At 43.7% G+C, this 16,565-nt stretch overlaps 1 protein-coding gene across 4 annotated transcripts in view; it reads right to left on the minus strand.

Annotated features, from left to right (window-relative positions):
• Positions 1-4,956: 4,956 nt before the first annotated feature.
• LOC109408006 (oxidative stress-responsive serine-rich protein 1) overlaps positions 4,957-16,565 on the minus strand; it is a 40,743-nt gene continuing 29,134 nt past the window's right edge. For all 4 annotated transcript variants that reach the window (XM_062853289.1, XM_029879366.2, XM_062853288.1 and 1 more), the window contains one exon: positions 4,957-11,967. In XM_062853289.1, coding sequence (XP_062709273.1) covers positions 10,894-11,967 — 1,074 coding nt within the window. In that variant the 3' untranslated portion in view covers positions 4,957-10,893. The remainder of the gene's footprint in view (positions 11,968-16,565) is intronic.

Genomic DNA, 16,565 nt, shown 5'->3' on the forward strand with positions numbered 1-16,565 from the left:
TACAAATATCGAAAAAAGTAATTTTAAGGTCAATTTCGTTCCATATAAAAATGTATGGGAAAAAACCCAAGATGGATTACATTAAACCACGCATTTTCTGAATGTAGAGGTCTAAAAATATGGTTCTAGCTAATAAATTTTAAGGTACATTCACTTTTCATAATACTTCCCTTTGGACATAGCGTGGCTATTTGGCTACTAAAATATCGGCAGGATTTTCTCCACCGCACGCTATGTCTGAACTAGCAGATTATAGAAATTGAATGTACATCGGGTTTCTTTCCATAGAGTGTCAGATTTCATGCTATATTATCATATGCAGAAAGTTTTAAAATATTTCATCGGAGAAATTTTGATTTTTTCATCTTTTTGGCTGTTTTTCATACAAATTTGCATGAGATTCTCATTTCGGCCTATTTCTCTCCCATACAAAATGTATGGAAAATTTTTCACCGATAGAATATTTTAAAACCTTCTGCAAATGAAAATAAGCTCGAATAGTGATGTTTGGTGAAGAGAAACCCGATGTACATTCAGTTTTTATAATCTGCTGGTTCAGACATAGCGTGCACCAGTTTTCATCCTGGATTTCTTCAGGAGTCCTCCCGGGATTCAACCTGGAATTCCTTCATTGATACACATCGGATTTCCTTTACAAATGTTTTCTCTAGGATTCCACTCGGAAATCCTTCAGAGATTCCTTTAGGGATTTTTTCTGGATTTTTATGAGGGATTCCTTCAGAGATATGCAATTCTTACAGGTATTTTTTTTTCAGGATTCCTTCAGAAATTGCATCTTTTATTCATTGATTCCTCCTAGAATTACTGCAAGGACTCCTTCAAAAATGTCGTTCGGGATTTCTTCTGGAATCGCTTCAAGGTTTTCCTGGGGATTCACAAACTGATTTCTCTTGCGTTTGCTTAAAGAATTTCTGTTGGGATTCCTTCGAGTTCCAGGGACTCATTATGGGATTTCCCCGCAGAGTCCTCCTGGTAATCTCAAGGGATTCCTCTCGGGCTTCCTTTAGGAGATTCCCTCAGGTATTTCTCCAAAAAATATTACAGGGATTCCTCCAGATTTTTTTTCAAGGATTCCTCCATAGATTCTCTTGTCGATTCCTTCCGTGGATTTCTTCAATGATTTCTCCCGGATTTCCTTTAGTGATTTCTTCTGAGGTTGCTTTACAAAATTCTTCTGTGTTTCTCTTGAGTTGAACTAGCGTAGCGTCAAAAATCTCGTAAATATCCCAAGTAAACAAAAATTCAGATCAGAGGGTACTTTATAAGCTAACCTAGAGACTGTATATGTAGAGACACGCAAAGACAACTTCTTTTGAGTGTTGTTCTTCTTCTTCGCCCGACTTTGTTTTCACAATTTTGCTGGCGTGCTCGATAGGTAGCCGATTTGACAGTTCGATAGGTAGATTTGGTTTCACTCTTTGCGGGACTGTGTTATAAACAGACTGTAAACTAACCAGCATGTTGTAGGTTGCTCTGTAGCCTTCTAAGCAGCTTCATTTTTAAGTAATTTCGGAACTTGAAAGTTCACATAAGGTAGTCGAAAAGCCTTCTAAGCAGCTTCTGATGGAATTTCCTCAAAATGAATGTGAAAACAAAAATGTACTTTTCAGTTTCATGTGATAATTGTTGTTACTTGTATTATTGAGAAACATGCTCAAACTTACTTTACATACTTATTTACCTATGCATATGACACTCCTATGTATATTTGAACTGGGACCTCTTGCGTGATAAGCTGCCGTCATACCGCTGCGCTGCTACAGATAAATAATATGGACAAGCTAACTTCCCTACTGTACAAGTGTGCAAACCTAGATGTCGACAGAGGATTGATTCATGTTAGATTTCATTCGCTTTGCACTTTATCGCACGGGGTAGAGTGTAGGGCTCTAACGCAGCGACTACCGGTTCGAATCTTGTGGACGTCATATTTTTTTTTTCATTTGCACTTCATAGTTATTGATTTGGTGGATTTAATGTAGTTGTCTATGAAAATTTGCTTATAATGGTTTTGCTAAAATGACAAAAAATAAATCCTTAGAGCATCAAGTTACTGAAATGAACTTCAAGGAACTAGAAAGTTCCAACAAAGATCTGAGTAGCATCTTAAGCAGCTTACAAGTTCCACGAATTCCAGCTAAAGTTCCGAATGGAACTTTCTGGCTGCTTAAGAGGTTTAAAATGAGCCTTGCTGGAACTTATGTGAGAAGTTCCAGCAAGGCTCATTGTTAGCTTCTTAAGCAGCTAGAAAGTTCCGTTCGGAACTTTATCTGAACTTTGTGGAACTTGAAAGTGCATTTTGTCATGGGTTACTTGAGATAGCTAACAAATCTTCTATGTTTCCGTTGAAGATTCCTGCAGCCGCCCGTGCAGGGATTCAGAAATTTCTCTCTGAAAGCCATCCGGGATTTGGTTCGAGTTTCTTCCCACGATGCTTATCAGGATTTCTTCCGGGATCTTCCAGTGATTCGTCCCGGTGTTTTTTCAAAGATTCGTTTTGGGTATCTTTAGGAGATTTTGTTTGGAATTTCTAAAGTTGTTCCTCTCACAATTCTTTCAGGCGTTCAGTCAAAAATTTACCAATGATTATTTCAGTGATTTCTCTCTGGATACCCTAATTGATTCTTTATTCAAGGTTTTTTTTAGAAATCTCCTGGGTTTTGTAACATTTTTTTGAGATTTTACCCTAGAGGGCATTTATCTCAGTTGCTTTATTTTTTTTCTAAACTAAAATTTTGCTATAACCTCAATTTTTCTAACATATTGGAGAACTTTCAATTCGGATTCTCTATTGTTTTTCAAAAAAACTTCCAAGCTATCGGACAGATTCACTTCACGCCTTTGTGCAGCATACCGTTGGCAACTGATTTGTAACAAGATTTGTTTTTGTGTTACTTGTGCTCTTTTAACTTGCAATTATTGTCCCTGGCTAAATTAACATTTATAGTGCTCTGGCGTAATACAGCATCATGAGATCTCATCATATTGATGGCCTACATTTAGGTAATGTAGGGCAACGATTAACTAGAAGACATGTGTGTGCCCTTCCCTAACAGGAACATCAAAGTGTTCTTTATTGATTCCTCCCGGGATACCCGCAAGAAGTTTGTTCCTCCGGGAATCTTTAAGAATTTCTTCCATGGATTCATCATTCAGGGATTCCTCAAGCATTCTTTTGGGGATTACCCCTAAGATTTCTTAAAAAAAATCCGTCCGGAATACTTGTTTGGAACTCCATTAGGGATTTTCTTTGATTGTTTCTCTTAGGATTGTTCCGGGATGTTTTCTGAGAATTGATTTTATCCATTCGTTGATTCCTCCTATAATTAATACTGAGATTTCTTTCGCGCTTGCTTGAGGATTTTTTTTCCCGAGATCCCTTCAGAGATTCTTTCTGGAACCAACCTGGGATTTCACAGAAGGTTCCTATCGGGCGTCCATTCCAGAATTCTCGTAGGGATTTCTCCAACAATTTTTCAGGGATTCCTCCAGATTTTTGTTCAGGGATTCCTTCAGAGTTTCTTTTGTGGATTCTCTCCGGGATTTCTACCAGGTTTTCTTTAGTGATTTCACAAAAAAATCTTTTGTGTTTCCCCGATTTTATCTAGCCTGGCGTTAAAAATCTCATAAAGTAAAACAAAAGTTCAGTTGAAGATCCTTCAGAGTTTCAGAGATTTCTCCCTGAAATCCATCCGGTATTTTTCCCGAGTTTCCTCCCGCAATTCATCCCGCGATTTCTATCAGGATTCCTTCCAGGATTTACCTGGAATTCCTTCACTTTTACTTTAAAATTACTGTTAAGGAATACTTCCATGCTACCCTCTGGGATTTTTCTCGGTAATCCTACAGGGACTTCTCAGGGGCTTTGTGATTCCTTCTACAAATCCTTATGGGATTTCTATCAGGGAATTTCCAGGGATTCCTCCCGGAATTTCTTCATTGATTCCTCCCGGACATCTTTCAGACATTTTGTTCGGAATTTGTTCAGTATTCCTCTCATGAATTCCACCAGGATACATCAATATTCTCCTGGGTTTTCGTCAGAGGATCTTCCAGAGATGCCATCAACGATTCTTTATCGATTCTACTCGGTATTCCTTCAAGGAGTTCTCCTGGGATTGTATTAGGGTTTCTCTCAAGATTCTTTCAGGGACTCCCCTCATGGTTTCCTCCGGAGTTCCGCCCGAGATTCTTTTCGGGATTCCAGACACGCAGCGGACTAAGTTGCGAAACGCTTTTGGACTAGGATGTAGTCATCCGAACACGTTCTCCACATGGGTGTGGTCATCCAGACACGCTAATGAACTTGGCTGCAGTCATTCGAACACACAAATTGTCCAGGATGCTTTCATTAATGGTTAGCTAGGATTACTAATGGCGTGGTGTTTTGAATACGCTGTGAACAGTTTTCGTTAACTGTCGTCATAAGACAGAATTTCCTGTAAAAGAAACGGTGGGGTCATTAGGACGTGCTGTGAATAAGGGTACGGTCATCCGGACGAGCTGTGGGCAGGAGTGCGATCATCCGGGCACGCTGTGGACAGGGGTACGGTCATAGGACACGTTCTGGACCAGAGTGCGGTCATCCTGTCACGCTATGTAGTGTGGACAAAGGCGAGGGTAACCGGACAAGTGGAGGACAAGGATGCGGTCATCCGGACACGCTGTCGACAGGGGTGTGGTCATCCGGATGCGATGTGGATAAGGGTGCGGTCATCCGGACTCGCTGTCGATTAAGGCGCGGTCATCCAGACGCGCAGTGAACAAAAGTGCGGTCATATTAGCAGGAATGTTTCGGATAAAAAAAGGCATCATCGATCTCTTCAGAGATCATTTAGCTAGTAACAAACTCATCGGTATGTACGCCGTTGATTTGCTTCCAATCTAACCGAAAGGGATTTCTCATTTTCCTATTCATAAGTACAACAAGGGCAATCATTTTTTTCAGTAAATTCTGTTTATATTGAAAAATATTTCAACTCATGTAGTACTACACCACTCGACACATGTTTGGATCGGTGTATCTTTTACATGCACATTCAACAGTTCACATCATACCTAGTCGTTAAAAAAGCACACAGATTTCCACCTCTGCTGCTGTTTTGTATGCCTTTGTGTATGATACCGATCAATTTTGTTTAGTTTAGCCTACGAAAACAGAAAAAAAACCCTGGCTGCTACGGTTTACCTTGCTAGTATAAGACTCCACAGGTGAGATGTGTTCAGAGGTCTTCACAGTCCGCTTTTATCCTTACATCGATCGAAATTTTGACTTGTCCAAAGTTCATTATCTAGGAATTGTCCTAAGTGTTTTATATAAAAGTTTTACTTTTATGTGAGGGTGTACCACACCGTATGGGTGGTTTTTCTCCTAGCTTCTCTTGATCTTAAATTTCTACACGTGTAGGGTACAAAGAGGTTATTTGATTTAGTAAAAGATTCATTTATACGGGAGTACCCCGGGTGACATAATGCCGTTTGGCATATAAAATGAAGAAAAGCAAATTGCAAAAGAAGGAACATACATTATGTTATACCAAACGACCATTATACCAAATGGGATACACCTATTTATACTACTGACAAAAATAGGGTCGAAAACAACTTCCAAGCATCCTGAAAGGGAACATAAAAGTATAAACACAGCACATGTTATGCCTAAATAGACTAAATCGTAAAACGTAAAGCTACCACGCGCGATTCTCTAGGGTCCGGAACGCAACAAGACAGTAGTGTACTTTCGCTGGTCTGCATTTCTAGCATTGTTGTATCTTAAGGTGTTTCAGAACGATTTTGGGAGTTCCTGATGGAATGTCCTAGGAAATTTCCAGGGGAGCCTTCTGGATGCTCGCCTAGAAATTTCCTAACCTAATTCAGTAACCATTACTAAAGGTTTCTATAAGAAAACTACAGGCGACATTCGAAGATTTTTTACCAAACATTCCTTCGATCTCTTGTTCATGCCTTTCCTTTTGTCTCTAATCCTTTTATTTAATTCTGCCTATTTGATGGGTAGCCATCGCTATAGAACTTATCAACAAGGATTTCTGCAGAGACTCCGTCAGGGTTTCGATCTGCAACATCTTTAGAGAGGCCTCTTGAAATGACTTCTAGAACTTCTTACGGAAGGAAATTTCCGTAAATATTTTTATACGGAATTTTTCTTAGTATTCCCTCTTGAATTAATCCCAGAAATTCTTCCTGGAATTTTTCAAGATTCTCATCCGGGAATCCTTCTGCATAATCTTTGAGGATTCTTTAATTGTGACCGATTTTTCCTGAAATGTTTCGCAGGGATCTTGCAGAATTTCTTCCAGATGTTTTCTCACTAATGCCCCAAGAATCCCTTGCCGAACTTTCTCGAAGTTTCTCCTGCGTTTTATCCAAAGAAATTAGTGGGATTTCTCCGAAGATTTATTCCGGGAAGACTACAGGAGCATTTATCGCGTTTAGTATCATACAGACGTATCTACAATGATCGGTTTCTCTTCATCGATTTTCTCTTCGGATTATTCCGGGAAATATGACCAATATTCGGATGATCTCTCGGCGTGTTTCAATATTATACTAAGCGCGAGATTTATCAGATTTTCTCTCGAGATTTCTGCTGAATGTTTTTTCGCAATTCCCTTCGAAGTTTCCCCAGGAGTTTCCGAAATGTCTACAGCAGGAACTATTCCAGGAATTTCTAATAGAGTTTTTCCCGGGATTTCTTTCAGAGGTTTCCCCTGTATTGCTTCCACACAACTTCGAAGGATTTCTTCCGGAGTTTCTCCTGTTATTTCTCCAAAAAAAATCTGTGGGCGTTCTTCTAGCTAGTTTCTCCCGGAATGTTTCTTCAACGTTCTTACGAATTTCTTTTGAAGTTACATCTGAGATTTCTCTCTAAGTTTCTACAGGGATTTCTATTAGAAGATTCTTTCCGGTGTTACTCCCGGAATGTTTCTCAGTTTTTTTTCAGAGTTTCTTCCACAGATTATTTTTTTTGGGATTTCCACAGGCTTTTACTGATATTTCTCATTGAGTTTTCATCACGATTTATTTCACAGATTTTTTCAGGTTTTTCCACGTACTTGTCTGCAGGATTTCTTACAGTGATCCTCCTGAGATTTTTTAGAGATTTTCCCGAGATTATTTCCAGAGTTCTTTCTGGAAGCCCTTCCGAAAACTGTCCCGAGATTATGGCCGTTCCGTTTGACATTTCTATAGTAGCTTTAACATGAAATATTCCTGGATCTTTATCGCAGTTTTTCACAGAACATTTTATAGATGTTGGGATTCCTCTTGAATGATTTTTCGCAATTTCTTGCCTTCGGGAATTTCCTCAGGAGTTCCACACGGAATTTCTCCCAGCGTTTGTACAGGAGTCAATCCTGGGATTCCTACTAGAGTTGCTCCTGAGGTTTCTTCGAAGTTTTCCATAGTCCCTCAGGGGATTTCTACCGAAGTTCCTCCTGCAATTTCTACGAGAAATTCCCATGAGCTTTGTTTCGGTGTTGGTCTCGGGGTGCCAGAGTTTTTTTATTTATCATGGGCTGTTTTATTAGATTGTTAAAGCAGTTTTTTTTCTGGAGTTCCTTTTAGGAAAGTTTTGCAGAAGCTTTTGTTGATGTTTGTCATGGAGTTCTTCCAGTGATTTTTGTCAGAGGGTTTTCCAGGCTTTTCCCGAGATTTGTTTAGAGATTTTGTCAGGATTGCTCCAATAGTTCTTTCCGTAATTCTCAGATGTTGCCGCGGAATATCTTTTTTTTCTTGGGATTCTGCTTGAATAATTTTTCGCTGTCCCTCTTGGAATTTTGTCAGGAGTTCTTCCCGGAATTTCCCCCAGAGTTTATACAGGAGTTATTGCTCGGATGTCTACTATAGTTGTCCCCGGGATTTCTTCTAGAGGTTTCCCCTGTATTACTTCCACAATTCCTCACGTGGTTCTTCCGTAGATCCTCCTGTAATCTCCTCAAAAAATTTCCGTGAGCTTTCTTCCATAATTGCACGGGATACCTTTTAAAAGTTCTCCCGGGACTGCTTTCAAAGAATTTCTTCCGGTGTTGTTCCCTGGATGTCTCTCAGAGTTTTCAGGACCTAACCTGGTCATTCTCCCGAGATTTTTTTTTTCGAGTTTCGTTTTTTGCGATTTTTACAGGAGCTGTTGCTGGTATTTTTGCAGGTTTTTTTTTCTCGTAGTTGTTTGCAGGAATTCTCGCACTGATCTTTTTGACACAATCTTCTTGATATTTCCTAGAGATTTTCCCGGGATTACTCTCAGAGTTCTTTCCAGGATCTCTACCGGAAATTGTCCCAGGATTGTTAGTGTTCCTTTTGGAATTTCTTTAATAGTTGCTTTCGGACAAGTACCAAGAGTTCTTGAAGGGATTTTCCCAAGAACTTTTCTCAAAATATTTCTTAGAATATCCTACAAAATCCCCTGCAAGAAAATCCGGGAAAATATGGGCAAGAATCCAGGTGAGATCTTTCGAGAAATTTCGGGCAGCCCTGTTGAAGAAATCGTGAGAAAAACTGGGAAACCTCGGGACCAAAAATCTGGTGGCGATCCCGGAACAAAATATTGGCGTAATTCCAGGAGGAACTCGGCAAACCTTTGAGAGAAATATGCCGATGAATCTAACATAAATCCTGGAAAACTCTCTGGGAGAAATCCCTGGAAGAACTCCTTCAGAAATCTCACAAAAATCTATCAAAAATCTGTTGAAAAGCCATCCCGGAAATCCACTAAGAAAAAAATCTGAAGTAACTGAAGATAAATGTTGGAAGGATCTCCGGAAGGAAATCAGATAGAAACTCTGGAAACATATCAGAAACGCATCTGGGAGCAATGCAGGGAGGTACTCCCGTGAAAAACTTTTGCAGAAATCTTGGGAGCAACTCTAGTAGAAATCCCAGGAACAACTCTCTGAAATACTGAGAGAAACATCTGAAAAAAAATCGGAAGGAACTTTGGGAGAAAATCCCGAAAAAAAAACCTCTGGATGGAACCTTGGGAGAAACTCCTGAAGAAATACAGAAAAGAAACTCCAAGTACCAAAGAAAACTTTTGATCAACTCAAGAAAGCTTCAATTCTTGGGATTTGTGCTAACGTAAGAACTTCGACAACACTTATATGACGCGACGCGAGGATATAACACTTATTATTTCCACAACGATTTCGAGCTCGTTGTTGCCCATCGACAAGGCGATGTCCGACTGACTACATAGATAACTAATACACTACAATCCTACTGTATGCAGTGTTCGTGTTGAAGCTTTGTATTTTACTGAATTCTCAGCTTAGTCAAGTCAAGAAAGAGAGGACATAATTGGGGCATCGTCTTCATTCATTAATGGGCAATCAACACTATCCTAGTTGCGTAACTTTTAGGACATTTTTAAGCACTTGCTCTGTAGTATGTTCCTGTATGTCCTAGCGTCATGATGTGCATTTGTATACTTGAATCACAAGTTCTTCCATGCTCTACCGAGTTTTGAACTTACGGCGTGTTTGCCCAATGAACACCACTGGGCAGTTTCGGCACGATAGCTGGTAAACCCCGTACACCGGTGGGCAGTTTTGGCACTGTATCTGGTTAGATCCGGATTTTTCGTCTGCTGGGACTCCTGTCGTGCAGATTGCACAACGCATCCTTCCAGGTGTTGCTGCTCTGCTCTCGTATACCACCTGGAATCTGTGATGGTTGAGGACTGTTTGGATAGGTATGGTGAGCTTTAGATAAAAAAGGTGCTTATCCTTCTAACATCCGCCTTCTAACATCCGCCTTTCCAGCATTGCTGCTGTATTTCTTCCTTTGTTTTTTTCTTGAAGATTCTTCCACAAACTCCTTTTAGTACCTATTTAACTAAGCAACTTTGTGGATCCTGTTCCTCTCTCGATGAAATCATCTCTTTCCGTGGATATGCTGTAGAGACGATGGGCCGTCGAGTACTTTTTGCTGGTTACCGAAGTGATTGGAGTTTGATGTTATATACCGATCCGTGAAGGTATTACAAACTTCAATTTATATCTTCCCTCCTCGATATCATCAAGTCAAGAGAGGGTAGTTTATATTCTCCGCTTCTGGTTCTTCCGTAAACTTTAAAGTTCTATATCGCGAATTCAATAGTTCTAGCATCTGGGATAAATACCGCTCTTAGACTATTACGAAGACATCCTCAACATAGCGTCTCCAGACTCGAGAGAAACAGCTATCTTTATCCAATCCAACTTCGAAGTCACTCAAAAACAGATTTGCTAGTAGTGGAGAGAGTTTGCTCCTCATGCTGAGGCCCAACGAAAGTACATTCATGTCCTATTGCGCTTCCGATGGTGGGGGACTTACTTTTGAACACCCAAAACATCCTGAATTTACATAGATTTCCATTGAAGAGAGGGATTACTACACAAAGCTTAGAGCACATTATTAGTAACTAGGAGTACATTAGAAGCGTTCGTATAATCCTGTAGGTTCTGATCCCGAAGCCCGCTCTAAATATAATCGATAATGGAAACACAATCCTTTGCGATAAACTTCATTAGTGAATTTAGTATCAACGTACACATGTGTTACGATCATAAAAGTATGCACTAACTCTCCTCCAAAGGCTATAACATCCTAAAACATTCGAATGCAATCCGCTTTTTGGTTGCGCAAGATCTGCCCTTACGTGGTACCTATAGAAAAATATATGTAGCAGTGGTATGTATGTGACTAAGATCCTAACCGAATCTAATTATACGTATGTTATACACCTAATATGTATGTATGAGCACAGCCCGACGGATCGCATTCCTTCGCAACAAGTGAAGAGCGCTTTCCAAATCTCACCCTGTTTAACACGTGTTTGTGTGTGTGTACTAGGACCAACTAGGATCCCTAGCGCCCTTAGATGTACATCATCTCGGCCATACTGGACATCTTCTTCGGGATGTGCACCAGCGTTTCGAAGTAGCTGGCCATCTCGTCGATGGTGATGTCGCAGGGCATGACGTTGTTGAGCCGGGCCTGCGTCGAACAGGAAGACGACGGCGACGAAGCACTGGGAGATTGTTGCTGCTGTGATTGGGCTGAGCTACTGCTGCTGCTGGCGGCGGACGATCCCACCAGGGGTGCCACCAGCGGGGGTCCAATTCCGAACGGAACGCCGCTGTTGCTGCTGCTGCTGTCCGATTCGAGCGACGAGGTACTGTTGCTGCGCTTGAGCTGCCGGGCCCGTCTACTTCGGCGCGAGTAGGAGGCATTGCTTCCCGTGGAACGGCGACTCAACTGGAAACTGGGCAGGTGCGAATGGCGTAGGGATTTGAAGCTGCTTTGCGAGAAATTCGGACCACCGTCCGGCGGCTTGCTGGTAGACAGTGTCAGCTCACTGCACTGGGCCACGAGTAACCTGAAGTCCAGCATTTCATCGCTGTCTTCGTTACTGAAACATTTGGTCAAATTGTTCTCCGAGAGCGATGGCTTCAGCTGGGCCGCAGTCGTTGCCACTGGGAGTAACGTGCCGGAACATTGTCGCTGCCTGCCGGGCTGTTTGGGAATACTGCTGCTTTGTTGTTTGGCCAGAGTTTGGTGGACGCATTTTCCGATGTTCTTGAGCATCGACTCACGAACGATCGTCTTCTTCTCGCCCTTGGCCTTGTGTTTGAACGGAGTTGGATTGATAATACCGTGCTCTAGACTAGTGGTTGTGTGCTTGCTGTGAGTTGTGTTGGGTTTTCCTGCGGTAGCTGTGGAACTGCAGACTGGCTGCAGCATCCTTTCGGCACCGCACTCGCAATGCGTTCCGAAAATTTGCTTCACGACCGTTTCGCTGCTGCGGAAGGCCTCCAGTGGGGTTGGTCCCAGTTGGAACGGGTTGCCACCGGATGGTACGGTTACGGCCGGTGCCGCGGATAGACCCGTCAGCAGTTGAAAACTTTTCAACGTTTCGTCGAAGTCCTGGTCGTCCGCGTCGGTCGCCATCTGCAAAGAAAAACGAAATAACATGCATCAGAGAAGGTCCATGTGGTGTAAACTGGAATCATAACGTTTCTGGGAAATCTGATCTAATAGATTACGACACATATGATATAAAGCTATAGGCCTAGAAAAGATCAATTGCGAAGATTACGATTGATGGTGGAACACAAAACCTGGTGATTCCAAGTCGACAATATGATAGTCTGGAAGAACCTGCGTATTGCGCAAGTTCGTGTTTGCAAAGTATAACAAAAATGAGGACATGGAAGACCACTTGCTCAGGATAGAAGAACGCAGTGTTGGGACGCTAAACAAAACTGGCACGATGGCGCTACGGCAAGACAGGAGAGTTGGCGTAGGAAGCCACCCGTAAAAACTCCCATTACGAATATCATATGACTCAGTTTTCCGGAGGAGCCAGTGAGAGAAATGACATCTCGAAGCGATAGAAGGACTGCATCGCGTAAAGATCATACGAAAGTTCTACAAACAGGTTTTTTTCCACCAACCAATATGTGCCGAGACAATCACCGGAAATTTCTCAAGAGATTAGAGTTAGAAGAGTGGAGCGTCTGTTCTCCAGGAGTAGCGGCTCACAACAGCGTCTGAATATCATGTTAGGGACGGCTGATTAACGTCCGAGTACCAGGGAAGGACTCAAAGCTCAACTGTGCACTATGGTTCTCGGAAAGTAGGGGGTTGGTGTCAGGCCCTACGAGCCAGCCGTAAATAACATTGTAACGGAAAATCAGCAACAGAATAATACGAACCGAGACCAACGGCAACGACCCCAGCGAACAAAAAGGACTTGCGATTGGAAACTCGGTACGTGGACCTGCCGATCTCTCAACTTCATTGGGAGTTCCCGTTTACTTGCTGATCTACTGAAGCACCGAGGGTTCGGCATCGTAGTGCTGCAGGATCCATGGTGCGAACGTTTAGAGGTAATCATACCATCTACCAGAGTTGCGGCAACACACGTGAGCTGGAAACAGCTTTTATAGTGATGGACGATATGCCCCGTGATCGGTTGGTGGCCGATCGACGAAAGAATGGGCAGGTTGAGAATCAAGGGCTGATTCTTCAACTTCAAAATAATAAACGTGCACTGCACAGCCCTCACTCCGGAAGCACTGATGATGACGAAGACGCATTTTACGCGCAGCTCGAACGTGAGTTCGACCGCTGGCACTACCCAAGCTACGACGTCAAGATCATTATAGGTGACCTAAACGCTTAGGTAGGCCAGGAGGAGGAATTCAGACCAAAAATATGGCCATACGTAGCACCTTTTTCCAACACAGCCTCCCTTATCGTTACACCTGGAGATCACCACAGCAGACGGAATCTCAAATCGACCACGTTCTGATTGACGGACGGCACTTCTCCGACATTATCGACGTCAGGACCTATCGTGGCGCCAACATCGACTCCGACCAAACTGCGTCCAAAACTCTCCGTCATCAACAATGTACGATACCGGCGACCGCCACGGTACAACCTAGAGCGACTGAAGCAACCGGATGTCGCCTCAGCATACGCGCAGAATCTCGAAGCCGCGTTGCCAGACGAGGGCGAGCTCGATGAGGCCCCTCTAGAGGGCTGCTGGAGTACAGTGAAAGCAGCCATCAACGACGCAGCCGAGAGCACCATCGGGTACGTGGAACGGAATCGACGGAACGAATGGTTCGACGAAGGAGTGCAGAACGGTTTTGGAGGAGAAGAATGCAACGAGGGCGGTAATGCTGCAGCAAGGGACTCGAAAGAACGTGGAACGGTATAAACAGAAGCGGAAACAGTAGACCCGCCTTTTTCGGGAGAAAAAGCGCCGCCTGGAAGAAGCGGAGTGTGAAGAAATGGAACTGCTGTGCCGTTCCCAAGAAACACGGAAGTTCTATCAGAAGCTCAACGCATCCCGCAACGGCTTCGTGCCGCAAGCCGAAATATGCAGCAATAAAAACGGAGGCCTCTTGACGGACGGACGTGAGTTGATCGAGAGGTGGAAGCAGCACTTCGATCAGCACCTGAACGGCGTGGAGAACGTAGGCACGGGAGCCCACGGCAACGGAGGAAGCGACGACGCCAGTGCAGCGGAGGACGGGAACGAACCAACTCCCACGCTGAGGGAAGTTAAGGATGCCATCCACCAGCTCAAAAACAACAAAGCGGCTGGTAAGGACGGTATCGCAGCAGAATTCATCAAGATGGGCCCGGAAAAGTTGGCCACCTGTCTGCACCAGTTAGTAGTCAAGATCTGGGAAACCGAACAGCTACCGGAGGAGTGGAAGGAAGGGATAATCTGTCCCATCCACAAGAAAGGCGACAAATTAATGTGTGAGAACTTTCGAGCGATTACCATTTTGAATGCCGCCTACAAAGTGCTATCCCAGATCATCTTCCGTCGTCTTTCACCTAAAGTAAATGAGTTCGTGGGAAGTTACCAAGCCGGTTTCATCGACGGCCGGTCGACAACGGACCAGATCTTCACCGTACGGCAAATCCTCCAGAAATGCTGTGAATACCAGGTCCCAACGCATCACCTGTTCATCGACTTCAAAGCGGCATACGACAGTATCGACCGCACAGAGCTATGGAAAATTATGGACGAGAACAGCTTTCCCGGGAAGCTGACTAGACTGATAAGAGCAACGATGGACGGTGTGCAGAATAGCGTAAGGATTTCGGGTGAACTATCCAGTTCATTTGAATCTCGACGGGGACTACGACAAGGTGATGGACTTTCCTGCCTACTATTCAACATCGCCCTGGAAGGTGTTATGCGACGAGCCGGGCTCAACAGCCGGGGTACGATCTTCACGAAATCCAGCCAATTTGTCTGTTTTGCGGATGACATGGATATTATTGCCAAAACATTTGGAACGGTGGCAGAACAGTACACCCGCCTGAAACGTGAAGCAGCAAAGGTCGGACTGGTGGTGAATGCGGCTAAGACAAAGTACATGCTGGTAGGTGGGACTGAGCGAGACAGGACAAGCCTTGGCAGCAATGTTACGATAGACGGGGATACTTTCGAGGTGGTAGAAGAATTCGTCTACCTCGGTTCCTTGCTAACGGCTGACAATAACGTGAGCCGTGAAATACGAAGGCGCATCATCAGTGAAAGTCGTGCCTATTATGGGCTCCAGAAGAAACTGCGGTCAAAAAAGATTCACCCCCGCACCAAATGTACCATGTACAAGACGTTAATAAGACCGGTGGTTCTCTACGGGCACGAGACGTGGACGATGCTCGAGGAGGACATGCAAGCAGGCTTCCCAAAAGTACCGCATCATGATAGCATTTTGATGGCAGTCACACTCTTATTCCCATGACAGCCTTGTGAATGCATGGTTCATGACAGCCCACAGAATAAAACTCATGCGACCTACAACATCACTGTCGGGAACTGCTCACATTGTCTGCTTTCGCTGTGCGTTCGTTTGCCGATGACAACCTCGGCTCTAGCCCAAACCGTCTCTCGTTGGCAGGACACGAAGTGACGAAAATCGCTGCGCTCGGCCCGAGCATTTTACTTCTGTTGAACGTGTCGAGTATCGTGGTATATCGCACGCTCAAAATTATCGACGCGTTTCATGTATTATGTATTTTTTCAAATAGAGAATATGTACCTGTAAGTCCTATTCTAGTAGAGTATTTTGCATAGCATTATTTTTTATTGGCATGTGAAATGCACTGCCATGTTTTCAATATAAAAGAGAGTTGAATCTCACATCAGTGGTATATTTTAGCCAGATTACAATTTTGACAAGCGCTGGCACAAACTTCTTTTCGCCCCTGGGGCATCTTGTTAAAGGCATATCATTTTTGTAAAGAAATATTTATTGAGCACATATTTTGTGAATAACTTTTAGCGTTAAGCCATGTGCTCCCGTGACAGCATATGACACCCTTTAAGCGACAGCCGGCTTGGTTAGCCGAAGATTGTCATCGCCATGCGGCCAACAATACTGACGACGTTTCCCACTCGGCTCGATACGACTCGAGTATGCAACTGTCAGGCAAGCAGCCGAAGCAGCGGCTGTTTCAATACATCTTTCGCTCATGCGTGTGCGTGCTGTTGGCGATACATTTCTCACTGATAGTGTTGCACACGGTAACGAGAGATGGTCTGCACACATAAGAGAATGTCGATTCAGTCTTGCGCGGGCTGTTGCGAGAAGGATGTACATTTGGAAAGCCTGCATGCAAGCACTCGGAGTTTTCGAGCGACGGGTGCTAAGGACGATCTTCGGCGGCGTGCAGGAGAACGGTGTGTGGCGGAGAAGGATGAACCACGAGCTCGCTGCACTTTATGGCGAACCCAGCATCCAGAAGGTAGCCAAAGCCGGAAGGATACGGTGGGCAGGGCATGTTGCAAGAATGCCGGACAACAACCCTGCAAAGTTGGTGTTTGCTAACCATCTGGTTGGTACAAGAAGGCGTGGAGCGCAGAGAGCACGATGGGCGGACCAGGTGGAGCGTGATCTGGCGAGTGTTGGGCGTGACCGACGTTGGAGAGCTGCAGCTGCAAATCGAGTATTATGGCGGCAAATTGTTGATTCAGTATTATCATGAATTTGATGTTAACTAAATAAATGAAT

Source organism: Aedes albopictus, chromosome 2 (genome assembly GCF_035046485.1).
Source record: "Aedes albopictus strain Foshan chromosome 2, AalbF5, whole genome shotgun sequence".
In the NCBI taxonomy this organism is placed as follows: Eukaryota; Metazoa; Arthropoda; class Insecta; order Diptera; family Culicidae; genus Aedes; species Aedes albopictus.